General features: G+C 54.7%; 1 protein-coding gene across 1 annotated transcript; it reads left to right on the top strand.

Annotated features, from left to right (window-relative positions):
- The first annotated feature begins 11723 nt into the window (after window positions 1-11723).
- FOXO4 (forkhead box O4) lies at window positions 11724-26684 on the top strand. Its single transcript, XM_077474391.1, has 3 exons — window positions 11724-12237; window positions 19094-20131; window positions 21649-26684. The coding sequence occupies exons 1-2, from the start codon at window positions 11869-11871 to the stop codon at window positions 20123-20125; spliced, it is 1401 nt and encodes a 466-aa protein (XP_077330517.1). The 5' UTR covers window positions 11724-11868; the 3' UTR covers window positions 20126-20131; window positions 21649-26684.
- The last annotated feature ends 652 nt before the right edge of the window (window positions 26685-27336 follow it).

The raw sequence follows: 27336 nt of genomic DNA, 5'->3' as shown, positions 1-27336 counted from the left end.
CAGTAATGGGAGTAGTGGGTGATGAACGAGGTGATCACCTACTAGAAGCTAGTATGCACCCCAGATATCCCCTCAGATATCGTAGCAAGAGAGAAATATTCTTAGAGCAGGACATGGCATGGGCTTGGTTCCCGTCTTGGACAGGATGGGGTATAGACTTAATGAAGCGACTAAATAACTATACTGGAATAATTAATGATATTTTGGAGAAAAACTCTGATGACATTACTAAGTTAAATCTAGAGACCAGAGCCATCACAAAACAAATAGAATTACATGAGTTAGCGATTGAAAGTATGAGTGCAGCATTAACAGGACTCTGTGAGGCTACAGAAGACTATGAATGTTGTACTTGGATACATAACACCAGCATCGAGATACCCGACTATTATGACATCATTGCACGACACCGCACGGAAGTAAAGGATCTACAGGAGAAGGCCCGTAATATTGGCCGTGACTGGGATCCGTTTGGTGGAACTTTTAGCTTCTCAGGGTTATTCTCTTGGCTTAAGAAGGCAGCGATGACAATTATAGTGGTGCTTTTATTTGTATTTCTTCTTTATGCGTGCTTTAAACTGCTCATGTGCTTTTGCAAGAAAGCCAAGGTAAATGCTGTAGAAAAGATGGAACTTTTGTAAGTTGATAAGTTGGATAAGATAGGTGGATTTGGTTCCTTGGCATCACCCATCTGTCAGAAAAGCCACTCTTCCTGAATTTTAGATGTTGGTACTATCCAGGGGGATGGGTGTATACCCCTCTGACAACTCGCGGTCAGGGAGAGTACTTTGGACATAGGCCAACTAGAACTTGTTCAGGTGGACCCAGGGTAAGAGGGAAGGGTGATGTCAAAGGGGGAAATTGTGAGGATCAAGGTATAAGAATAAAAATGGTTGACAGTATGTTTCACTAAATGCTTATCTCGTCTGTTTTCAGTTGTTTTAAAGACACATCATCCTTAAGGCCGGATGGGTGCAGTCACGTACATATAAGAGGAAACCATGTCGTAAGGGTCATCTGCCGCATCAGCTCTAAAAGCAGAAGACACTTAGAAATTGCCTTTTATAGAAGTTGTTTTGTTTCAACATTTTTAACGCCTGTCTTTTTTAGTGTATAAAAAGAGCTGTGTGATAATAAAGGACCTCAGAGTGAGTGCGACCGTCTGAGCAGACATACTGAGAACTTCTTTCCGTGTCTCCTTGCTTAGATAAGACTCTAATAATAATTGGGAAACGGTAACATAACTTATGAATAGGTGACTTGCAGTAGTCACACCTAACAGTGGGATGAGTGGTTCTGGGAGGGGGAGCGGGTGGGATGAGCAGTTCCGGGAGGGGGAGTGGGGAGGTATGAGCAGTTCGGGGAGGGGGAGCGGGGTGGGATGAGCGGTTCTGGGAGGTGGAGGGGGAGCGGGGTGGGATAAGCGGTTCTGGGAGGGGGAGCGGGGTGGGATTAGCGGTTCTGGGAGGGGGAGCGGGGTGGGATGAGCAGTTCAGGGAGGAGGAGCGGGGTGGCATGAGCGGTTCTGGGAGGGGGAGCGGGGTGGGATGAGCGGTTCAGGGAGGTGGAGGGGGAGCGGGGTGGGATGAGTGGTTCTGGGAGGGGGAGCGGGGTGGGATGAGCGGCTCTGGGAGGGGGAGCGGGGTGGGATGAGCGGTTTCGGGAGGGGGAGCGGGGTCGGATGAGCGATTCCGGGAAGGGGAGCGGGGTGGGATGAGCAGTTCTGGGAGGGGGAGCGGGGTGGGATATGCGGTTCTTGGAGGGGGAGCGGGGTGGGATGAGCGGTTCTGGGAGGGGGAGCGGGGTGGGTTGAGCGGTTCTGGGAGGGGGAGCGGGGTGGGATGAACGGTTCTGGGAGGGGGAGCGGGGTGGGATGAGCGGTTCTAGGAGGGGGAGCGGGGTGGGATGAGCGGTTTCGGGAGGGGGAGCGGGGTGGGATGAGCGGTTTCGGGAGGGGGAGTGGGGAGGGATGAGCAGTTCGGGGAGGGGGAGCGGGGTGGGATGAGCGGTTCTGGGAGGGGGAGCGGGGTGGGATGAGCGGTTCAGGGAGGTGGAGGGGGAGCGGGGTGGGATGAGTGGTTCTGGGAGGGGGAGCGGGGTGGGATGAGCGGCTCTGGGAGGGGGAGCGGGGTGGGATGAGCGGTTTCGGGAGGGGGAGCGGGGTGGGATGAGCGATTCCGGGAAGAGGAGCGGGGTGGGATGAGCAGTTCTGGGAGGGGGAGCGGGGTGGGATGAGCGGTTCTGGGAGGGGGAGCGGGGTGGGATGAGTGGTTCTGGGAGGGGGAGCGGGGTGGGATGAGCGGTTCTGGGAGGGGGAGCGGGGTGGGATGAGCGGTTTCGGGAGGGGGAGCGGGTGGGATGAGCGGTTTCGGGAGGGGGAGTGGGGAGGGATGAGCAGTTCGGGGAGGGGGAGCGGGTGGGATGAGCGGTTCTGGGAGGGGGAGCGGGTGGGATGAGCAGTTCCGGGAGGGGGAGTGGGGAGGTATGAGCAGTTCGGGGAGGGGGAGCGGGGTGGGATGAGCGGTTCTGGGAGGTGGAGGGGGAGCGGGGTGGGATGAGCGGTTCAGGGAGGGGAAGCGGGTGGGATGAGCGGCTCTGGGAGGGGGAGTGGGTGGGATGAGTGGTTCTGGTAGGGGGAGAGGATGAGCGGTTCTGGGAGAGGGAGAGGATGAGCGGTTCTGGGAGGGGGAGTGGGGTGGGATGAGCGGTTCTGGGAGGGGGAACGGGTTGGGATGACCGGTTCTGTGAGGGGGAGGAGGAGCAGGGTGGGATGAGTGGTTCTGGGAGGGGGAGTGGAGTGGGGTGAGCGGTTCTGGGAGGGGGAGCGGGGTGGGATGAGCGATTCCGGGAGGGGGAGAGGGGTGGTATGAGCAGTTCTGGGAGGGGGAGCGGGGTGGGATGAACGGTTCTGGGAGGGGGAGCGGGGTGGGATGAGCGGTTCTGGGAGGGGGAGCGGGTGGAATGAGCAGTTCCGGGAGGTGGAGTGGGGAGGTATGAGCAGTTCGGGGAGGGGGAGCGGGGTGGGATGAGCGGTTCTGGGAGGTGGAGGGGGAGCGCGGTGGGATAAGCGGTTCTGGGAGGGGGAGCGGGGTGGGATGAGCAGTTCAGGGAGGGGGAGCGGGGTGGCATGAGCGGTTCTGGGAGGGGGAGCGGGGTGGGATGAGCGGTTCAGGGAGGTGGAGGGGGAGCGGGGTGGGATGAGTGGTTCTGGGAGGGGGAGCGGGGTGGGATGAGCGGCTCTGGGAGGGGGAGCGGGGTGGGATGAGCGGTTTCGGGAGGGGGAGTGGGGTGGGATGAGCGATTCCGGGAAGGGGAGCGGGGTGGGATGAGCGGTTCTGGGAGGGGGAGCGGGGTGGGATGAGTGGTTCTGGGAGGGGGAGCGGGTGGGATGAGCAGTTCCGGGAGGGGGAGTGGGGAGGTATGAGCAGTTCGGGGAGGGGGAGCGGGGTGGGATGAGCGGTTCTGGGAGGTGGAGGGGGAGCGGGGTGGGATAAGCGGTTCTGGGAGGGGGAGCGGGGTGGGATGAGCGGTTCTGGGAGGGGGAGCGGGGTGGGATGAGCAGTTCAGGGAGGAGGAGCGGGGTGGCATGAGCGGTTCTGGGAGGGGGAGCGGGGTGGGATGAGCGGTTCAGGGAGGTGAAGGGGGAGCGGGGTGGAATGAGTGGTTCTGGGAGGGGGAGCGGGGTGGGATGAGCGGCTCTGGGAGGGGGAGCGGGGTGGGATGAGCAGTTTCGGGAGGGGGAGCGGGGTCGGATGAGCGGTTTCGGGAGGGGGAGTGGGGAGGGATGAGCAGTTCGGGGAGGGGGAGCGGGGTGGGATGAGCGGTTCTGGGAGGTGGAGGGGGAGCAGGATGGGATAAGCGGTTCTGGGAGGGGGAGCGGGGTGGGATGAGCAGTTCTGGAAGGGGGGCGGGGTAGGATCAGCGGTTCTGGGAGGGGGAGCGGGGTGGGATGAGCGGTTCTGGGAGGGGGAGCGGGGTGGGATGAGCAGTTCTGGGAGGGGGGTGGGGTAGGATCAGCGGTTCTGGGAGGGGGAGCGGGGTGGGATCAGCGGTTCCGGGAGTGGGAGCGGGGTGGGATGAGCGGTTCTGGAAGGGCGGTGCTGAGCTGTGGTGACACTGCTGGGAGGGGGAGCTGATGAGCAAGAGACTCGAATAAACTTCAGTGCTTGTGCTGTGAAATTTGAGGATGAATCCCTCCAAAGTGAGTGCAGCTACAGAGGGCAGTGAGTATCCATAGCCCCCTCCCCCACAGGGTAACCCCCAGAGATCCCTTCAGCTGGTGATATATTCAATGTGCACCCCCATATTGAGCCCCTGTGCCCTCTTCTCCTCTACATTGGCCCTTCCCTCCCCCCACATTGGGCCCCTGTACCCTCTTCTTCCCCACATTGGGCCCCTGTGCCCTCTTCTCCTCTACATTGGCCCTTCCCTCCCCCTTCTTACCTATAATGCTCCCCTGGGTCTCCCCCCCAAAGGGTTCCTATGCCCTCCTCCCCTACCAGACATTGGGCCCCTGTGCCCTCTTCTCCCCTACAATGGGCCCGTGTCCTCCCTTCCCCCCCATTGTGCCCCTGGCTCCTCCCTTCCCTCCGGCCCCTCCCCTCTGGCCCATGGCTCCTCCCTTCCCTCCCATTGGGCCCCTGGCTCCTCCCATTGGGCCCTTGGCTCCTCCTTCCATTGCATTGGGCCCTTGGCTCTTCCTTCCCTCACATTGGGTCCCTGGCTCCTCTCCTCCCCTCACACTGGGCCTCTGGCTCCTCCCTCCCCTCACATTTGGCCCTTGGCTCCTCCCCCCACATTGGGTCCCTGGCTCCTCCTCATCTGTCATTACATAACCTGGCCGGTTAACTATAACATTGTGTCCCCCATCTGATAGCGTCCGCTGTGTACTGCACACACACATTCCGAAAATAGCCGAAGATGAACGGCGCCTACGCCGTGTGTCCAGGTTCTGGCCCCACCATCCAAGTGGAGTCAGACTAAAAAGAGCAGAGCGCAGCGAGGCCGTTTCCGTAGCGTGGCAAGCGAAGTGAGCCCACGACGGGCCCTCTAATATCTGCAGCCCTATGTCCACTTGGATAGTGGGGCTAGCACCTCCACTAGGGTTGCCACCTTTTCTTCAAGCCAAACCCGAACACTTTAGCGGTGCATCGCTAATTTTTTTGTAGTGTACACTATAGGATTGTAAAGACCTGGGACACCTTTGGGTGCACTAAGGAGAGAATAATGCGGCACGCTTTATTGGACAGGGTTACCTCAGGGGTCATTGTCACCCCCCTTCATAAAATATGGGTCAGTGTTACCCCATCCATAATTTAGGGGTCTTCCATAGAGGACCCCCATTAGGTCCCCTTATATCAGAACTCCCCTTAGAGACCTCTATTAGATCAGGGAACCCCCCCCCCCCCCCATCAGTGTCCCCTGCCCCTAAAGGCCCACATTAGACTGCCTTACCAAGAGCAGTTTCAAGCCAGGAAGTGTGGGAGCTGGAGTTTGGGGACGGAGTGAAGCTGCTCTACTGTAGTGCTATTTTCTTTCTTTCGTTCCATTGTGTGTGGGGGCTTGGAGAGTAAGCAAAGTAGAGGCAGGTGCTGCATCACTGTGCCCACTGTCTGCAGGACACAGGAATCAAAACACATTCAAACTTGTGCACTCACTCACAGGGCCACTGTTAGGAATCATGGGGCCCTCACCCCCTGAGGGGGGAGAAGAGGTGGGGGCGTGAGGTGAGAAAGGGTGAGAGGAGGAGGTAAGGGGTTGAGGAGGCAGAAGAGAGAGGGGGGAGGAAAAAGAGATGGGGAGGGGATTGGGGGTGTGAGGGGGAGTTGAGTGAGAGAAGAGGGATGGGAGAGAGAAGCAGGCTGAGAGGGAGGAGGGGTGAGAGAGAAATGTGGTAAGAGACGGGGCGGCCTGAGAGGGAGGAGGGGTGAGAGAGAAAGGTGGTAAGAGACGGGGCGGCCTGACAGAGAGAGGGGGTAGCTGACAGAGGGGGAGGGAGTAGCTGACGGGGGGGAGGAGCGAATAGAGGGGGGAGTAGCTGACGGGGGGGTAGCTGACAGGGGGGGAGGAGTAGCTGACAGAGGGGGGGAGAGTAGCTGACAGAGGGGGGGAGAGTAGCTGACAGAGGGGGTGGAGTAGTAGCTGACAGAGGGGGGGAGTAGTAGCTGACAGAGGGGGGGAGTAGTAGCTGACAGAGGGGGGGGGAGTAGTAGCTGACAGAGGGGGGGGAGGAGCTGACAGAGGGGGGGGGAGTAGCTGACAGAGGGAGGGGGAGTAGCTAACAGAGGGGGGGGGAGTAGCTGACAGAGGGGGAGGGACAGAGGGGGAGGGAGTAGCTGACAGAGGGGGAGGGAGTAGCTGACAGAGGGGACAGAGGGGGAGGAGCTGACAGAGGGTGGGAGAGAGAAGGGGGCTGAGAGAGAGAGGAGGGGTGAGGGAGAATGGTGGTAAGAGAGGGGTGGCCTGACAGAGAGAGGGGGTGGCTTACAGAGAGGTAGTAGCTGACAGAGGGGGAAGTAGCTGACAGGGAAGTGGAGCTGACAGAGGGGGGTAACTGACAGAGAGGGGTAGCTGACAGGGGAATGGAGCTGACAGAGTGGGTAGCTGACAGGGGAGTGGAGCTGACAGAAGGGAGCGGTAGCTGACAGGGGAGGGATAGCTGACAGAGGGTTAGCTGACAGAGGGGGTTAGCTGACAGAGGGGGGTAACTGACAGAGGGGGGTAACTGACAGGGGGAGTGGAGCTGACAGAGGGGAGTGGAACTGACAGAGGGGAGTGGAGCTGACAGAGGGGAGTGGAGCTGACAGAGGGGAGTGGAGCTGACAGAGGGGAGTGGAGCTGACAGAGGGGAGTGGAGCTGACAGAAGGGAGTGGAGCTGACAGAGGGGAGTGGAGCTGACAGAGGGGAGTGGAGCTGAAAGGGGAGGGGTAGCTGAAAGGGGGGGGGGTAACTGACAGGGGAGTGGAGCTGACAGAGGGGAGTGGAGCTGACAGGGGAGGGGTAGCTGACATGGGAGGGGTAGCTGACGGGGGAGGGTAGCTGGCAGGGGGGGTAGCTGGCAGGGGGGGTTAGCTGGCACGGGGGGGTAGCTGACAGGGGAGGGGTAGCTGACAGGGGAGGGGTAGCTGACAGGGGAGGGGTAGCTGACAGGGCAGGGGTAGCTGGCAGGGGGGGGTAGCTGGCAGGGGGGGTTAGCTGACAAGGGGGGTAACTGACAGAGGGGAGTGGAGCTGACAGAGGGGAGTGGAGCTGACAGGGGAGGGGTAGCTGACAGAGGGGGTTAGCTGACAAGGGAGGAGAGCTGACAGAGTGGGGTAACTGACAGAGGAGTGGAGCTGCCAGAGGGGAGTGGAGCTGACAGAGGGGAGTGGTAGCTGACAGAGGAGGGGTAGCTGACAGTGGAGGGGTAGCTGACAGAGGGGAGTGGAGCTGACAGAGGGGAGTGGAGCTGACAGAGGGGAGTGGAGCTGACAGAGGGGGGTAGCTGACAGGGGAGTGGAGCTGACAGAGGGGAATGGAGCTGGCAGAGGAGAGTGGAGCTGACAGAGGAGAGGGGTAGCTGACAGGGGAGGGGTAGCTGACAGGGGAGGGGGGTAACTGACAGGGGAGTGGAGCTGACAGAGGGGAGTGGAGCTGACAGGGGGGAGTGGAGGGGGGAGTGGAGCTGACAGGGGGGAGTGGAGCTGACAGGGGGGTAGCTGAAAGGGGAGGGTAGCTGACAGGGGGGGTAGCTGACAGAGGGGGCGTAGCTGACAGAGGGGGCGTAGCTGACAGAGGGGGCGTAGCTGACAGGGGAGGGGAGCTGACAGGGGGGAGCTGACAGAGGAGGGGTAGCTGACAGAGGATGGGTAGCTGACAGAGGAGGGGTAGCTGACAGGGGGGTAGCTAACAGAGGAGGGGAGCTGACAGGGGAGGGGTAGCTGACAGAGGGGGGGTAGCTGACAGAGGGGGGGTAGCTGACCTGGGGGTAGCTAACAGAGGGGGGTAGCTGACAGGGGAGGGGAGCTGACAGAGGGGGGTAACTGACAGAGGCAGGAGGCTGACAGGGGGGAGTGGCTGACAGGGGAGGGGAGCTGACAGAGGGGGGTAACTGACAGGGGGGGAGTGGCTGAAAGGGGGGGGAGTGGCTGACAGGGGGGGTGAGAGGGCAGATGTGAAAGATACCTCAGTGAGGACTCGAGGAGACACAGCAGAGAACACGCCAAGAAAGGAGGCGGGACTTCGGGCGGCCGCGATCGATGACCATGTCCATCGAGCCGATCACAGACCCTCGTGTCCGCCGCCCACACGTGACACTATCAGCCAATCACAGGCTGAATAGGTATGCCAGCTGTCCATCACTGAGCGCGGCTCGGAGATGGAGCGCACAGGCAGTAATATATGTGTAACACTGATGAATCAGGATTCACCGCTCTAGGTTGAACTGCAGCTATATGTGCCCGGGTTTCAGGTGGCTTGAAAACCGGGCACATGTGTCCAAACCCGGACTGTCCGGGTCAAAACCGGACAGGTGGCAACCCTAACCTCCACTTACGGCGCAGGGGCCGTTCATCTTAAGAGATTTTCCGAATCTCCTTCTGGTCCGTGCTGCGCCTGCGTGGTACGGGGCGGACAGTATCCCATGGCCGGTGTCCTATCACATTGTGTCTCCCATTGGATAGAGTCCACTGTGTACTGCGCATGCACAGTACATACACAGGACATACAGATTCCCAAAATAGCCGAAGATGAACGGCGCCTGCGCCGTGAGTCCAGGTTCTAGCCCCACCATCCAAGTGGACATAGAGTTGGAATAAAAAGAGCCAAGCCCTGAAAAACCGTGCCCGAAGCGTGGCAAGCGGCCCTCTAATATTTGCAGCCCTAAGTCCACTTGGATGGTGGGGCTGGCACCTCCACTCACGGCGTTCATCTTCGGAGAGTTTCCTTCTGCTCCATACTGCGCAGTACGGGGCGGACACTATCAGATGGACGGACGCTATATGGTGTAGTGTCACAGTTTGCTGCCTATCACAGGATGGTGCGGAAGTGACGTTGTTGCGTACTGCGCATGCGCGATGCGTTCCAAACGCTCGCGCCGTGCGTTCCAACATAGTTTCGGCAATACAGTTCAGCGAAACCATCACATAATGTTATGGAAGTGAAGTTACACACAACACAAACACGGGCCACGTTGTTGCGTACTGCGCATGCGCGATGCGTTCCAAACACTTGCGCCGTGCGTTCCAACATAGTTTCGGCAATACAGTTCAGCGAAACCATCACATAATGTTACGGAAGTGAAGTTACACACAACACAAACACTGGGCCGTTCGTTACAACACTAATACTTCCCTTGTTACCTAGTAGGTTTTGCATTGCTGGGACTTGTAGTGCCTATCCTGAGCTACATGCTTCAATGTTCAGTGTCCTCATCCCTATCCCCATGCTTGAATGTTCAGTGTCCTCATCCCTATCCCCGAGCTTCAATGTTCAGTGTCCTCATCCCTATCCCCGAGCTTCAATGTTCAGTGTCCTCATCCTTATCCCTGTGCTTCAATGTTCAGTGTCCTCATCCCTATCCCCATGCTTCAATGTTCAGTGTCCTCATCCCTATCCGCGAGCTTCAATGTTCAGTGTCCTCATCCTTATCCCTGTGCTTCAATGTTCAGTGTCCTCATCCCTATCCCCATGCTTCAATGTTCAGTGTCCTCATCCCTATCCGCAAGCTTCAATGTTCAGTGTCCTCATCCTTATCCCTGTGCTTCAATGTTCAGTGTCCTCATCCCTATCCGCAAGCTTTAAATGTTCAGTGTCCTCATCCTTATCCCTGTGCTTCAATGTTCAGTGTCCTCATCCTTATCCCTGAGCTTCAATGTTCAGTGTCCTCATCCCTATCCCCCTGCTTCAATGTTCAGTGTCCTCATCCCTATCCGCGAGCTTCAATGTTCAGTGTCCTCATCCTTATCCCCCTGCTTCAATGTTCAGGGTCCTCATCCTTATCCCCGAGCTTCAATGTTCAGTGTCCTCATCCCTATCCGCAAGCTTTAAATGTTCAGTGTCCTCATCCTTATCCCTGTGCTTCAATGTTCAGTGTCCTCATCCTTATCCCTGAGCTTCAATGTTCAGTGTCCTCATCCCTATCCCCCTGCTTCAATGTTCAGTGTCCTCATCCCTATCCGCGAGCTTCAATGTTCAGTGTCCTCATCCTTATCCCCCTGCTTCAATGTTCAGGGTCCTCATCCTTATCCCCGAGCTTCAATGTTCAGTGTCCTCATCCCTATCCCCCTGCTTCAATGTTCAGTGTCCTCATCCCTATCCCCGAGCTTCAATGTTCAGTGTCCATCCTTATCCCTGTGCTTCAATGTTCAGTGTCCTCATCCCTATCCGCAAGCTTCAATGTTCAGTGTCCTCATCCTTATCCCCATGCTTCGATGTTCAGTGTCCTCATCGAAGCAGGGGGATAAGGATGAGGACACTGAACATTGAAGCTCGCGGATAGGGATGAGGACACTGAACATTGAAGCAGGGGGATAGGGATGAGGACACTGAACATTGAAGCTCGGGGATAAGGATGAGGACCCTGAACATTGAAGCAGGGGGATAAGGATGAGGACACTGAACATTGAAGCTCGCGGATAGGGATGAGGACACTGAACATTGAAGCAGGGGGATAGGGATGAGGACACTGAACATTGAAGCTCAGGGATAAGGATGAGGACACTGAACATTGAAGCACAGGGATAAGGATGAGGACACTGAACATTTAAAGCTTGCGGATAGGGATGAGGACACTGAACATTGAAGCACAGGGATAAGGATGAGGACACTGAACATTGAAGCTTGCGGATAGGGATGAGGACACTGAACATTGAAGCATGGGGATAGGGATGAGGACACTGAACATTGAAGCACAGGGATAAGGATGAGGACACTGAACATTGAAGCTCGCGGATAGGGATGAGGACACTGAACATTGAAGCATGGGGATAGGGATGAGGACACTGAACATTGAAGCACAGGGATAAGGATGAGGACACTGAACATTGAAGCTCGGGGATAGGGATGAGGACACTGAACATTGAAGCTCGGGGATAGGGATGAGGACACTGAACATTCAAGCATGGGGATAGGGATGAGGACACTGAACATTGAAGCATGTAGCTCAGGATAGGCACTACAAGTCCCAGCAATGCAAAACCTACTAGGTAACAAGGGAAGTATTAGTGTTGTAACGAACGGCCCAGTGTTTGTGTTGTGTGTAACTTCACTTCCGTAACATTATGTGATGGTTTCGCTGAACTGTATTGCCGAAACTATGTTGGAACGCACGGCGCAAGTGTTTGGAACGCATCGCGCATGCGCAGTACGCAACAACGTGGCCCGTGTTTGTGTTGTGTGTAACATCACTTCCGTAACATTATGTGATGGTTTCGCTGAACTGTATTGCCGAAACTATGTTGGAACGCACGGCGCGAGCGTTTGGAACGCACGGCGCGAGCGTTTGGAACGCATCGCGCATGCGCAGTACGCAACAACGTCACTTCCGCACCATCCTGTGATAGGCAGCAAACTGTGACACTACAATGGCGTCAGAGCACAGCTCGCCGCACGGCATGCCGGGAAAAGAAGTCCCCGCCCCCTTCTCAGCCGCAGCGCCTTCTGGGACATGTAGTCTCTGGCCGCCTCCTCCCTCTCTCCTTGGACTACGCCTCCCATGGTGCCCCAAGGCCCCGCCCACAGACGTCACTCCGCACAGCGCGCCCCGCCCCTCCCGAGTGCTGGTAAACAGAAACGTCAGCGGGAAGTTTTGTGGAGAAGAAAAGAGAAAAGAAAAGTGACGGAGAGCGGGCGGAACCGGGCCGGGGGCGGGGCCGAGGAGTTCCGGGGAAATGGAGGGAGCCGAGCTCTCCCCGGTGGACATTGACCCGGACTTCGAGCCCCAGGCCAGGCCCCGCTCCTGCACATGGCCCCTTCCCAGGCCGGAGCTGTCCGTAGTCACCCCTGCGGGGACCCCTACCGCGGAGGAGGGACGAACGGAGGCCCCTCCCCTGCCAAATGAGGGCCCCGGAGCCACGCCCAGAAAAGGCGGCTCCAGGAGGAACGCCTGGGGGAACCAATCATACGCCGAGCTGATCAGCCAGGCCATCGAGAGCTCCCCGGAGAAAAGGCTGACCCTGGCCCAGATCTACGACTGGATGGTGAGGAGCATTCCCTACTTCAAGGACAAGGGTGACTCCAACAGCTCCGCCGGCTGGAAGGTAAGGACTACGTCCCAGGAGCTGACGCTCCGATATACACACCTCATCCCAAGAGCTGACACTCCATACCGGTCCTACACCCCCATACACACCTCGCCCCAAGAGCTGACACTCCGTACCGCACCTCGCCCCAAGAGCTGACACTCCGTACCGCACCTCGCCCCAAGAGCTGACACTCCGTACCGCACCTCGCCCCAAGAGCTGACCCTCCGATATACGCCCCGAGAGCCGACCCTCCGATATACGCCCCGAGAGCCGACCCTCCGATATACGCCCCGAGAGCCGACCCTCCGATATACGCACCTCGCCCCGAGAGCCGACCCTCCGATATACGCACCTCGCCCCGAGAGCCGACCCTCCGATATACGCACCTCGCCCCGAGAGCCGACCCTCCGATATACGCACCTCGCCCCGAGAGCCGACCCTCCGATATACGCACCTCGCCCCGAGAGCCGACCCTCCGATATACGCACCTCGCCCCGAGAGCCGACCCTCCGATATACGCACCTCGCCCCGAGAGCCGACCCTCCGATATACGCACCTCGCCCCGAGAGCCGACCCTCCGATATACGCACCTCGCCCCGAGAGCCGACCCTCCGATATACGCACCTCGCCCCGAGAGCCGACCCTCCGATATACGCACCTCGCCCCGAGAGCCGACCCTCCGATATACGCACCTCGCCCCGAGAGCCGACCCTCCGATATACGCACCTCGCCCCGAGAGCCGACCCTCCGATATACGCACCTCGCCCCGAGAGCCGACCCTCCGATATACGCACCTCACCCCGAGAGCTGACACTCCGTACCGCACCCACACCCCCCCTCGCCCCGAGAGCTGACACTCCGTACCGCACCTACACCCCCCTCGCCCCGAGAGCTGACACTCCGTACCGCACCCACACGCCCCGAGAGCTGACACTCCGTACCGCACCCACACCCCCCCTCGCCCCGAGAGCTGACACTCCGTACCGCACCCACACCCCCCTCGCCCCGAGAGCTGACACTCCGTACCGCACCCACACCCCCCTCGCCCCGAGAGCTGACACTCCGTACCGCACCCACACCCCCCTCGCCCCGAGAGCTGACACTCCGTACCGCACCCACACGCCCCGAGAGCTGACACTCCGTACCGCACCCACACCCCCCCTCGCCCCGAGAGCTGACACTCCGTACCGCACCCACACCCCCCCTCGCCCCGAGAGCTGACACTCCGTACCGCACCCACACCCCCCTCGCCCCGAGAGCTGACACTCCGTACCGCACCCACACCCCCCTCGCCCCGAGAGCTGACACTCCGTACCGCACCCACACCCCCCTCGCCCCGAGAGCTGACACTCCGTACCGCACCCACACCCCCCTCGCCCCGAGAGCTGACACTCCGTACCGCACCCACACCCCCCTCGCCCCGAGAACTGACACTCCGTACCGCACCCACACACCCCGAGAGCTGACACTCCGTACCGCACCCACACCCCCCCTCGCCCCGAGAGCTGACACTCCGTACCACACCCACACCCCCTCGTCCCGAGAGCTGACACTCCGTACCGCACCCACACCCCCCTCGTCCCGAGAGCTGACACTCCACAATACAACACACCACACCCACAGAGCTCGCCGGAGAAAAGGCTGACCCTGGTCCGGATCTACGACTGGATGGAGAGGAGCATTCCCTACTTCAGTGACAAGAGAGACTCCAACAGCTCCACCGGCTGGAAGGTAAGAGCTTATATATATGATATACGCACCTCGTCCCAGGAGCTGACACTCTGATTAACGCCCCTCGTCCCAGGAGCTGACACTCTGATATACGCACCTCGTCCCAGGAGCTGACACTCTGATATACGCACCTCGTCCCAGGAGCTGACACTCTGATATACGCACCTCGTCCCAGGAGCTGACACTCTGATATACGCACCTCGTCCCAGGAGCTGACACTCTGATATACGCACCTCGTCCCAGGAGCTGACACTCTGATATACGCACCTCGTCCCAGGAGCTGACACTCTGATATACGCACCTCGTCCCAGGAGCTGACACTCTGATATACGCACCTCGTCCCAGGAGCTGACACTCTGATATACGCACCTCGTCCCAGGAGCTGACACTCTGATATACGCACCTCGTCCCAGGAGCTGACACTCTGATATACGCACCTCGTCCCAGGAGCTGACACTCTGATATACGCACCTCGTCCCAGGAGCTGACACTCTGATATACGCACCTCGTCCCAGGAGCTGACACTCTGATATACGCACCTCGTCCCAGGAGCTGACACTCTGATATACGCACCTCGTCCCAGGAGCTGACACTCTGATATACGCACCTCGTCCCAGGAGCTGACACTCCGATATCACTCCGATATACGCACCTCGTCCCAGGAGCTGACACTCTGATATACGCACCTCGTCCCAGGAGCTGACACTCCGATATCACTCCGATATACGCACCTCGTCCCAGGAGCTGACACTCCGATATACGCACCTCGTCCCAGGAGCTGACACTCCGTACCGGTCCTACACCCCCATACGCACCTCGTCCCAAGAGCTGACAATCCGTATTAGTCCTACACCGCACCTCGTCCCAAGAGCTGACACTCCGATATACCGCACCTCGTCCCAAGAGCTGACACTCTATACTGCACCCCCATACACACCTCGTCCCAAGAGCTGACACTCCGATATACCGCACCTCGTCCCAAGAGCTGACACTCCGATATACCGCACCTCGTCCCAAGAGCTGACACTCTATACTGCACCCCCATACACCCCTCGTTCCAAGAGCTGACACTCTGATATACCGCACCCCTCGTCCCAAGAGCTGACACTCCATACCGCACCCCTTGTCCCAAGAGCTGACGCTCCGTACTGCACCCCCATACTCACCTCGTCCCAAGAGCTGACACTCTATACCGCACCCACACCTCATCCCAAGAGCTGACATTCTATCCTAGTCCTACACCCCCATACACACCTCATGCCAAGAGCTGACACTCCACAATACAACACACCGCACCCACAGAGCTCCCCGGAGAAGAGGCTGACCCTGGCCCAGATCTACGACTGGATGGTGAGGATCATTCCCTACTTCAACACAAGGGCGACTCCAACAGCTCCGCCGGCTGGAAGGTAAGAGCCTCGTCCCAAGAGCTGACCCAAGTATATCGGTATATCCCAAGGGCTGACACTCCGATATACCGCACCCTTCGTCCCAAGGGCTGACACTCCGGGCGGGCACTCCGATATACCGCACCCCTCGTCCCAAGGGAGGGCACTCCGATATACTGCACCCCTCGTCCCAAGGGGGGGCACTCCGTACTGCACCCCCATACACAACTCATCCCAAGAGCTAACACTCCACAATACAACACACCGCACCCACAGAGCCCCCCCGGAGAAGAGGCTGACCCTGGCCCAGATCTACGACTGGATGGTGAGGAGCAATCCCTACTTCAAGGACAAGAGCGACTCCAACAGCTCTGCCGGGTGGAAGGTAAGGGCCTCGTCCCAAGAGCTGAAATTCCGATATACTGCACCTCGTCCCAAGAGCTGACAACCTATACCGCACCCACACCCCCATACACACCTTGTCCCAAGAGCTGACACTCCACAATACAACACACCGCACTCACAGAGCTCCCCGGAGAAGAGGCTGACCCTGGCCCAGATCTACGACTGGATGGTGAGGAGCATTCCCTACTTCAAGGACAAGGGCGAATCCAACACCCCCGCCGGCTTGAAGGTAAGGGCCTCGTCCCAAGAGCTGACACTCCATATACTGCACCCCCATACACGACTCATCCCAAGAGCTGACACTCCGATATACGCACCTCGTCCCAAGAGCTGACACTCCATATACTGCACCCCCATACACGACTCATCCCAAGAGCTGACACTCCGATATACGCACCTCGTCCCAAGAGCTGACACTCCATACCGGTCCTACACCCCCATACACACCTCGCCCCAAGAGCTGACACTCCATACCAGTCCTTCATCCCCATACACACCTCGTCCCGAGAGCTGACACTCCATACTGCACCCACACCTCGTCCCAAGAGCTGACACTCCATACCAGTCCTACACCCCCATACACACCTCGTCCCAAGAGCTGACACTCCATATACTGCACCCCCATACACGACTCATCCCAAGAGCTGACACTCCGATATACGCACCTCGTCCCAAGAGCTGACACTCCATACCGGTCCTACACCCCCATACACACCTCGCCCCAAGAGCTGACACTCCATACCAGTCCTTCATCCCCATACACACCTCGTCCCGAGAGCTGACACTCCATACTGCACCCACACCTCGTCCCAAGAGCTGACACTCCATACCAGTCCTACACCCCCATACACACCTCGTCCCAAGAGCTGACACTCCTATATACTGCACCCCCATACACATCTCATCCCAAGAGCTGACACTCCCATATACACACCTTGTCCCAAGAGCTGACACTCCAGTATACCGCACCCACAAAGCTCACACTCCAATAAATGCCTCGTCCACAGAGCTGACAATATAGGGCATACCGTACTTCAAGGGCAAGGACGACTAACAGTTCCACCTGCTGACTGGCTCCATACATGCAGCACCCACAAGGCTGACATTGGCCATGCCTTGCCCAGAGAGCTTACACTCTGATTTAAGACATATACCAAGGTCAGAACCCCTGTCAGGTTTCCATTACTGTTTATGTCCCCGCTGGGGAGATTTCACCTCACTTCCTCTCATAGAGAGGCAACATGAAGAGAAATTTCACCAGGAGAGGGAAACATATCTTCACCACCACTTCCTGTCCTGTGACAATTGGAGCAGCGTAGAGTTCCCACCACTTCCTGTCCTGTGACAATTGGAGCAGCGTAGAGTTCCCTCCACTTCCTGTCCTGTGACAATTGGAGCAGCGTAGAGTTCCCTCCACTTCCTGTCCTGTGACAATTGGAGCAGCGTAGAGTTCCCTCCACTTCCTGTCCTGTGACAATTGGAGCAGCGTAGAGTTCCCTCCACTTCCTGTCCTGTGACAATTTGAGCAGCGTAGAGTTCCCTCCACTTCCTGTCCTGTGACAATTGGAGCAGCGTAGAGTTCCCTCCACTTCCTGTCCTGTGACAATTGGAGCAGCATAGGGTTCCCTCCACTTCCTGTCCTGTGATAATTGGAGCGTGTAGAGTTCCCTCCACTTCCTATCCTGTGACAATTGGAGCAGCATAGGGTTCCCTCCACTTCCTGTCCTGTGATAATTGGAGCAGCTTAGAGTTCCCTCCACTTCCTGTCCTGTGACAATTGGAGCAGCGTAGAGATCCCTCCACTTCCTGTCCTTTGACAATTGGAGCAGCGTAGAGTTCCCTCCACTTCCTGTCCTGTGATAATTGGAGCGTGTAGAGTTCCCTCCACTTCCTATCCTGTAACAATTGGAGCAGCATAGGGTTCCCTCCACTTCCTGTCCTGTGATAATTGGAGCAGCTTAGAGTTCCCTCCACTTCCTGTCCTGTGATAATTGGAGCAGTGTAGAGTTCCCTCCACTTCCTGTCCTGTGATAATTGAAGCAGCTTAGAGTTCCCTCCACTTCCTGTCCTGTGATAATTGGAGCAGTGTAGAGTTCCCTCTACTTCCTGTCCTGTGATAATTGGAGCAGCTTAGAGTTCCCTCCACTTCCTGTCCTGTGATAATTGGAGCAGTGTAGAGTTCCCTCCACTTCCTGTCCTGTGATAATTGGAGCAGTGTAGAGTTCCCTCTACTTCCTGTCCTGTGATAATTGGAGCAGTGTAGAGTTCCCTCCATTTCCTGTCCTGTGATAATTGGAGCAGTGTAGAGTTCCCTCTACTTCCTGTCCTGTGATAATTGGAGCAGTGTAGAGTTCCCTCTACTTCCTCCTCCACAACAGTGTGGATTTATTTTCACTGCTTGTCCTAGGGAGGCAACATGAGGAGAATCTCGCCAGAAGAGAGAGTGCGCTCTGTATTCCTCTCCTGGTGACCGCTGTGCCCTAGATTTTTTTTTTCTACTTCCTGTTCTGTTGACAAATGTTACATTGTAATTACCCTTCACTTCCTGTCCTGGTGATAACTGTAGCCGTGCAAATTACACGCCATTTCCTGGAGAGCGATGTAACAATGTAAGTGCCATGGTCTCTGGAGCGCCGAGGCACAGGAAGCGCCCAGGTCTCTGGAGCGCCGAGGCACAGGAAGCGCCCGGATCTCTGGGGCGCCGAGGCACAGGAGGCGCCCGGATCTCTGGGGCGCCGAGGCACAGGAGGCGCCCGGATCTCTGGGGCGCCAAAGCACAGAAAGTGCAATAATTCTATCACCAGACCTCCAAACTAGTAACCTGTAAGGCGTTTAAATGGAGATTTTTAAGTACCAAAGTTTGTCATGCAATCTCACCTTTCACATTTTACAAAAACATTGCGGTATATATTGTGTTTTTTTTTTTTTTTTTATTCATTCAAATGTGTTTTTTGTGTTTGCAAAACCGTGTGACATAAAAAAAAAATTCAACTATCGCTATTTTATTCTCTAGAGTTTCTGCAAAAAAATAAACTATATATATATATATATATATATATATATATATATATATATATATATATATATATATATATATATATATATATATATATATATATATATATATATATATATATATATATATATATATTTTTTTTTTATTATAATATAATGTTTGGGGGTTCTAAGTAACATTCTAGCAAAAGAGTTTAAACAGCAGTTGTCAGAAAAGGCGGGGTCAGCGAGGGGTTAACGGGGTTCGTTTAGAAACATTCGCAGGTTTTGATTGTCTTCTAAGGTTTGATATTTTGTATTTTATTGTATTTTGGTTTTTTATCTCAATGCAGAACTCGATCCGTCACAACCTGTCCCTACACAGCAAGTTCATAAAGGTGCACAACGAGGCGACCGGGAAGAGCTCCTGGTGGATGCTGAACCCAGAGGGCGGGAAGAGCGGCAAAGCCCCGCGCCGCAGAGCTGCGTCCATGGACAACAGCAGCAAATTGGCTAAAGCCCGGAGCAACAAAGTATCGAAAAAGAAGGCCCAGGGTCCCGGAGAGCCTCCTGCCGGAAGTCCCGGCTCCCAGTCCTCCAAGTGGCCCGGCAGCCCCTCGCAGAGCACGGACGATCCTGAGGTGTGGACCAGTTTTCGGTCCCGCACGGGTTCTAACGCCAGCAACCTCAGTCTTCGGCTGTCCCCCATACTGACTGAGCAGGACGATGCGGCGGATGATGACCTCCACTCCTCGCTCAGCTTTTCAGATAGCGTCCCTCCAACCGTCTCCGAAGAATTGGAACTTATTGACGGCCTAACCATGCTGTCCCCAGGGGCTCCCTTACCCGCTCCACAGTCCATGATACAGACGCCCCCCGGATTCTCCATGCGCCCGGCCCAGTCTCTGCCCTTCGGTAACTCTCTGTTCAGTCCCATCTCTCCGGTGTCCAGCCATTTCCCTCGAGCTCAGACTCTGGAAGCCCTCCTGACCTCGGACTCTCCTCCCCCCAGCAATGTGCTGATGAGTCAGGTGGACCCGGTGCTGGCGCAGAGCGGCGGGCAGAATTTACTTCTGCTGGGCGGGCAGAATAAAATCCGAAGCTCCGAGCACCCCAGCGTCCCTCCAACACCCCCAAATAGTCTGCCATTGTTGGGGCTCCCTCCATTGTTGTCTATGCCACTCCCCAGGCCACACTCCTTTCCTACCGTCTCCGAACGTCTTCCTACAGACCTGGACATTGACATGTTCCTGGAGAACCTGGAATGTGACGTGGACTACATCATCAACAATGATCTGATGGATGAAGGGGGACTGGACTTCAACTTTGAGCCCTTACACCCCGGCAACACCCCGAGCAACAACCACAGCTGGCTTCCCAGTTAGATCCGGGTATGTTTGTCTTCACACTTCCCACTAACACAACGTATAAAGTTATGTGAAAAAATAGACATTTTATCCCATGTTATGCGACTGCATAGCCCTCCGTCAGTTCCCTATCCTCATAGAGGGCGTGTCTCCTTCCGACTCCATCCTGTCCTGCACCCACCAAGCTACAGTCCCTGCTGGCCGGCTCCTCTCCTGTCCTGCAGCTCTCCCCATCTACAGTCCCTGCTTGCTGGCTCCTCTCCTGTCCTGCAGCTCTCCCCATCTACAGTCCCTGCTGGCCGGCTCCTCTCCTGTCCTGCAGCTCTCCCCATCTACAGTCCCTGCTGGCCGGCTCCTCTCCTGTCCTGCAGCTCTCCCCATCTACAGTCCCTGCTGGCCGGCTCCTCTCCTGTCCTGCAGCTCTCCCCATTTACAGTCCCTGCTGGCTGGCTCCTCTCCTGTCCTGCAGCTCTCCCCATCTACAGTCCCTGCTGGCCAGCTCCACTCCTTTCCTGCAGCTCTCCCACCATCTACAGTCCCTGCTGCCCAGCTCCTCTCCTGCAGCTCTCCCCATCTGCAGGAAAGGAGGGGAGAGGGGTTGGCTAGCAGGGACTGTAGATGGGGAGAGCTGCAGGAGAGGAGGGTAGAGGAGCTTGCCAGCAGGGACTGTAGATGGTGTGGGGGGGGGGGGGGGGGGGGCAGGCAGCAGCAACTGTAGATGGGCGGAGCTGCAGGACAGGAGGGGGAGGAGTTGGCTGACAGGGACTGTAGATGGGTGGAGCTGCAGGAAGGAGGAGTTGGCTGACAGGGACTGTAGATGGGGAGCTGCAGGACAGATGGGGGAGGAGATGGCCAGCAGGGACTGAAGATGGGTGGAGCTGCAGGACAGACGGGGGAGGAGATGGCCAGCAAGAACTGTAGATGGGCGTAGCTGCAGGACAGGAGGGGGAGGAGTTGGCTCACAGGGACTGTAGATGGGCGGAGCTGCAGGGCAGGAGGGGGGGGGGAGTTGGCCGGCAGGGACTGTAGATGGGTGGAGCTGCAGGACAGGAGGGGGGGGGGGGGTGTTGGCCAGCAGAGACTGTAGATGGACGTAGCTACAGGAGGGGAAGGAGTTGACTGGATGGGGGAGAGCATAGACATGTGCGCCGTGTTGCCACCACACAAGTATTGGGCAGTCGTGAAGTTGTAAAAAGACCAGCAGGAAGCGGCACTAGGGGCTTAAAAATCTATAATTTTTAGGGTTCAATAACTTTTACAAGTCTTATCCCTCCCCAGCCTGTGATAGGACAGTGAGAGGAGAAACAGACTGATGAGCTAATTTCCCTATCACTCTGCTCTCTCCACCTATCAGCATGTTCAAACAAGCACTGCAGCATAACTAATTGTGTCCTTGTGCTGCTTGTCCCTCTCCAAGTCTGAGCTCTGCTGTACGAGGCTGATACACATTGTGGTACTTGCCTGCTTCCGTGGTGTATGATTTGTGTCTCTTTATACCTGCCTGGGATTCAGCTTTGATTTCTCTCCATTCTTTTGAACAGATTTCATGGAAGGCGGATCCCTACATCAGCTACGACGAGGGACACCGGCTAAAATGAGGGATCCCTTGCAGGACGCCGTCCGAGGAGAATACACGGGGTCACCTGACACCCCCCCCCCCCCCAAAGCACGGCGTCCTATCAGAACACTGCATAAGGGGGTCACCTTAGCTGCAGCCAACACAAAGCTTCCATGTGTTCTACATGCTATGGAGGGAGCGAGCGTTTCCACTTCTCACCGCGTCCTGTGTGCCAGAAAGAGACCTCCGGCAGTGCCATACATTCAGTCGCAGCAGAGTACAGGACGTGACCACTGCGCTTTCATACCAACGCAGGCCATTTTTATTTTCATATTTTTTTTTTTTTTTACCTGCGACCTCGGATAGTGTCAGAGGACGGCGGTCCCTGTCCCTACGATCTCACCAGCACCCATCAATCGAACCATTTCACCTTTTCTTCCTACAATTCCCCGGCAGTTGCCCTCCTGCTGTAAGAATTTTTTTTTCATATGGTTTATATTAAATTGTATACAGAGAGGTGCAGGCACCAACACTAACCCCCCCCCCCCCCCCCCCAATTTCATATTTTATTACAAAGATTTTAGGAGTATAACTCGTTTTTTATACTAATTTGTATTTCTAGTTCTCGGAGGAGAGGACTCGGTACTTACTGATCTGCTAAAACACTAAAAGCTCTAAATCGTGTGCCCCCCCCCCCCCCCCCCCTCTAATCCAATCATTTATATCCTTCCCTATACTTCTCAAAATCCCCCTTTTCTAGCCAAATGCCTGGAGCAGCCTTTCCCAACCCCCTCCCCCGGAGGAACCCCCAGAACTATTGTAATGTCTCAGGGAACCCCCGCTATGACATCATCATATTTACATTTCATGGTGAAGTAGTAGGATCGCTAAGCTGATGAAAGTTATTCATATATCTATAAAATAATTCTAGATTATAACTTCTAACGTTTTTATATATATTTATATTTCGTTTTTTTTTTTTTTTTTTTAGGTTTTTTTCTTTACATGCATGGTCAGCAGGAATATAAACCCCCTCCATTACATTGGCGGTCAGCGGAGCTATACCGCTTACATTGGTGGTCATTAGAGAAATGTCCCTTTTTTTTTTTTTTATCGGAGGTCAATGGAAAAGTGTCCCTAAACATTTTGTGATTACCCCTTAATGGTGGTGGAGGTCACTGGGAGATGGCCACTGACCACCAATGTAAGAAGGACCTTCCCTAGAGTAGATGGTGTTCTTCCACTGACCAACAATGTAAGGAGGACCTTCTCTAATGTAAATGGTGTTCTTCCTCTGACTACCAGTGTAAGGAGGACCTTCTCTAATATAGATGGTGTGAAAGACCCTGTACTCAAAAGGAATATGTCTGCCGTATAAGCTTCCCTTCCCCAGTACCAGCATGATCCAAGATCCCTTAACCCACCTGGTCACTTGTCGAGACATTAGTGTAGGGTGGTAGGAAACATAAGACTGTTTATTCAAACACAGGCTCAAAGAGATATACACTCACACAGGGCGGGGTAAACTACATTCAGTAACAAGACACACAGATAGCCTTTAGGAAGGGCTGCAGGAGAAATCCCCCTCCCCTCTAGCAGCTAATCCACATACACATATACATCCCATAATAGGTTGTTCCCAAGGCAGTCAAAAACGATAGAACAATGGGATACAGCCACATAACAATAAACACATAACAACCCCACCCCACCTCACACTAACATCTAACCATGGTTTATGACAGGGATATGCAATTAGCGGACCTCCAACTGTTGCAGAACTAGAAGTCCTATGAGGCATTGCAAGACTGACAGCCACAAACATGACACCCAGAGGCATGATGGGACTTGCAGTTTTGCAACAGCTGGAGATCCACTAATTGCAGATCCCTGGTCTATGAGACACTCCCACGCTATTCTAGCCGTGTGAAAGGGGGAATTATTTATCTTCATATATTTCTTGAGGGAGATTGTTCTTAAATATTAATGTCCCAAGTGAATGAGCCTCTCCATTCTTTCAACACAAACCACACATATAAAACCCAGGATAACAGGGGTAAAAGGAAATGCTGAGTCTGGTTTGGTTGTACTGGGAGTCTGGTTAGAACACACCCAACTGGGGTTCTCGATCATCCTGTGCTCCTAATAGACACAGGATGACTTACACATAGGAAGGGCCAGGGGAGCTGGACAAGGAGTTTCCCGACCTCTCTAAGGTAAGCTGGGTTCCAAAAGCTCCCCGTCCAAAGTGACTCTCGTCACAGATCATATTCTTCCACTGACCACCAATGTAAAGAGGATCTTCTCTAACATAGATGGTATTCTTTTTGCTGACCACCAATGTAAAGAGGACCTTCTCTAACGTTGATGGTGTTCTTCCACTGAACACCAATGTAAGGAGGACCTTCTCTAACGTAGATGGTGTTCTTCCACTGACCACCAATGTAAGGAGGACCTTCTCTAACATAGATGGTATTCTTCCTCTGACCATCAATGTAAGGAGGACCTTCTCGAACATAGATGATATTCTTCCTCTGACCGCCAATGTAAGGAGGACCTTCTCTATAGATGGTGCTCTTCCACTGACCACCAATGTTAAAGGTTCTGCTTGTATTGATTTTCAGTAGAGAGTTATCCCTTTACATTGGTGGTCAGTGGGAAATTTCGCCCTCACATTGGAGAAATGCCCTCTCATATTGTGGGTCAGCAGTGAAGGTCTTTCTTACATTGGTAGTCTGTGGGTAAATGCCGCCCTCTCATTGGATGCCATAGTAGGTGGAAGTTCAGTCTGTCACAGGAAGAACCCCGATTTGGTGCTGCTCATTGAACCATAGAAACCTGCGGAAGAACCTCGGTTGGGGAAGGCTGCTCTAGGGAACCCTTTTGAATTACTATAATCACATATTCTATTTTTACATTTGGAGGAAATGGCACACATTGTATTTTTACACCCCTTTATATTTTCTTGGAATGGCGGCTTTGTGTAGCCTGAAGAGGGATATTTTTGTACCTTTTTGTATTCTTAGGTAGGGGAGATAGAATTGTATTCTCATGGAATGTTCAGTGACACCAGACTAAACACCTCACACTTGAAGCTGAACTCCAGACTCCTTTACAGATTTCATCGATACTTCCTGTCCGTTCACAGAGTGAAAAGCCAGCACGTTGTTTCTTTTCACACTTGTATACTTTTCTCTAAATTCTTCCATAACATCATCTCTGTATACAGGAGACTGTGGCTATGCCCGGGTACCATGAGGAGGGATTGAGGGAGCGATGACATTTGCTTTATCAGGCTACAGTTGCTTGTGCAGCGAGTTGATGGGAGTTGTAGTATTCAGTTGGTGTGCAGAGGGCCAGGCACACATTCCTGCAGGCGTGGGTGTGATAGACCAAGAATCTACTGGCCTATCAAACAAGCTATGATGTAATGGTGGGTGGGGCAGACCAAGAATCTACTGGCCTATCAGACAAGCTATGATGTAATAGTGGACGGGACAAACCAAAAGTCCAATGGCCTGTCAGTCTTACTTTGATGTAATGGTGGGCGGGACAAATCAAGTCTCTCCTGGCCTGTCAGTCTTACTATGATGTAATGTTGGGGGCGGGATAAATCAAGAGGCTCCTGGCCTGTCAGTCAAGCTTTCATGTAATGTTGAGCAGGACAAACGGAGTCCCCTGGCCTGTCATTCTTACTATGATGAAATGATGGGTGGGACAAACCATGACTCCCATGGTTTGTCAGTTATACTATTATGTAATAGTGGGAAAATCAAAAGTCTCCTGGCCTGTCAGTCTTGGTATGATGCAGTGGTGGGTGGGACAAACCAAGAGACTCCTGGCCTGTCAGTCTTACTATGACGTAATGGTGGGTGGGACAAATCAAGACTCTCCTGGCCTGTCAGTCAAGTTGTAATGGTGGGCGGGACAAATCAAGACTCCTGGCCTGTCGGTCAAGTTGTAATGGTGGGCGGGACAAATCAAGACTCCTGGCCTGTCGGTCAAGTTGTAATGGTGGGCGGGACAAACAGAGTCCCCTGCCCTGTCAGTCTTACTGTGATGTAATGGTAGGTGGGACAAATCAAGAGGCTCTTGGCCTGTCAGTCTTACTATGATGCATTGGTGGGCAGGACAAAGCAAGAGGCTCCTGGCCTGTAAGTCAAGTTATGATGTAATGTTGGGCGGGACAAACGAAGAGTCCCCTGGCGTGTCATTCTTACTATGATGAAATGGTGGGTGGGACAAACCACGAATCCCATGGTTTGTCAGTTATACTATTATGTAATAGTGGGCAAATCAAAAGTTTCCTGGCCTGTCAGTCTTGCTATGATGCAGCGGTGGGCGGGACAAACCAAAACTCTCCTGGCCTATCAGTCATACTATGATGTAATGGTGGGGGGGACAAACCAAGAGACTCCTGGCCTGTCAGTCTTACTATGATGTAATGGTGGGTGGGGCAAACATTCAATTAGGGAGTGGGAGTGGCAAGGATTCCGAGGCTCCTGGGTCCTCCCACTACAGTGAGTGGTGATGGAATGGTGCCGCTGCTGTTGGAATAAAATTCCAAGTCACATGAAGGGCACAGCGGCCACCCCTCATACACACAGCATAGTCCCTACGCTGAGCCCTGGAAATGCTGCTGTTCATGAAATATTCAGCCGCGGACTTCACTTTGATAATGGAAGATGAGATCTGGTATAGGAAGGAACGGACATTTCCTCCCGGAGTTCAGCTTTCATCCTCTTTTCTCGCTAACCTTCTTCTATACATAGCGTCTTACGTGTCCCCCAATGACAGACAGAGAATAAAGGGCTCACGGGGGCCACAGCAGGATAAGGTATCTTATCTTTCCGAATGATATTAATGCTCTTACAGCATGTGCTAGCTCAATTAAAGAGAATATCCAATTTAGTTTGTGCTTTATCGGTAAGGCATGATTTTTATTTTTTTTTATTTTAAAGGTGTGCATTTTCACATTGTAAGAGAAGGTATTCCATTAAATAATTGTGTTCAATCAGACGACGGACCCAGGATGCCTCTTTTTTCAGTCTCCATTGTTTTCTTTTTTTTAAGGAATATAAAGATACACAATCATTATTGTTGCTCTCTTCTCATTCATGAGGCCCCATTTACACCCGAGCGTGTGTTGGGAATAGTGGTGAATTCTGCCCACGATCTCAAAATGCACTCCAATTGTAGAACGCAGGTTTCAGGGGCTGATTTTGCCACGATTGTCAGCGTGGTTTATTTTGGCAAATCGCACTGCATGAAGCTTGTCACTCAAAAATGAGAAGGAGACACTTTCCGGCAACAATCTTCATACAATGCGATTTGCCACAATAAATCGCCTGGCAAAACTGCACAGTTTTTTAGATGCCATTGAAAACAAATGTGGGGATGGGGGGGTTAAAACCCAGAGAGGAGGCCTTGGGAGCAGATTGCAGCCCAGAGGGGAGAGAGAGGAGGCCATGGGAGAAGATTGTGGCCCACAGAATAGAGGAGGCCATGGGAGCAGATTGTGGCCCGTAGTAGCAGATTGTAGCTCAGAGGGGAGAGAGGAGGCCGTGGGAGCAGATTGCAGCTCAAAGGGGAGAGAGAGGAGGCCATGGATGCAGATTGTAGCTCAGGGGAGAGAGGAGACTGTGGGAGTATATTGTGGCCCACGGGATAG

The sequence above is a fragment of the Lithobates pipiens genome, unplaced genomic scaffold (assembly GCF_037356315.1).
Source record: "Lithobates pipiens isolate NorthernLeopardFrog02 unplaced genomic scaffold, aLitPip1_a1.2 Scaffold_1, whole genome shotgun sequence".
Classification (NCBI taxonomy): domain Eukaryota; kingdom Metazoa; phylum Chordata; class Amphibia; order Anura; family Ranidae; genus Lithobates; species Lithobates pipiens.
This window is presented reverse-complemented; position numbering and strand designations above follow the sequence as displayed.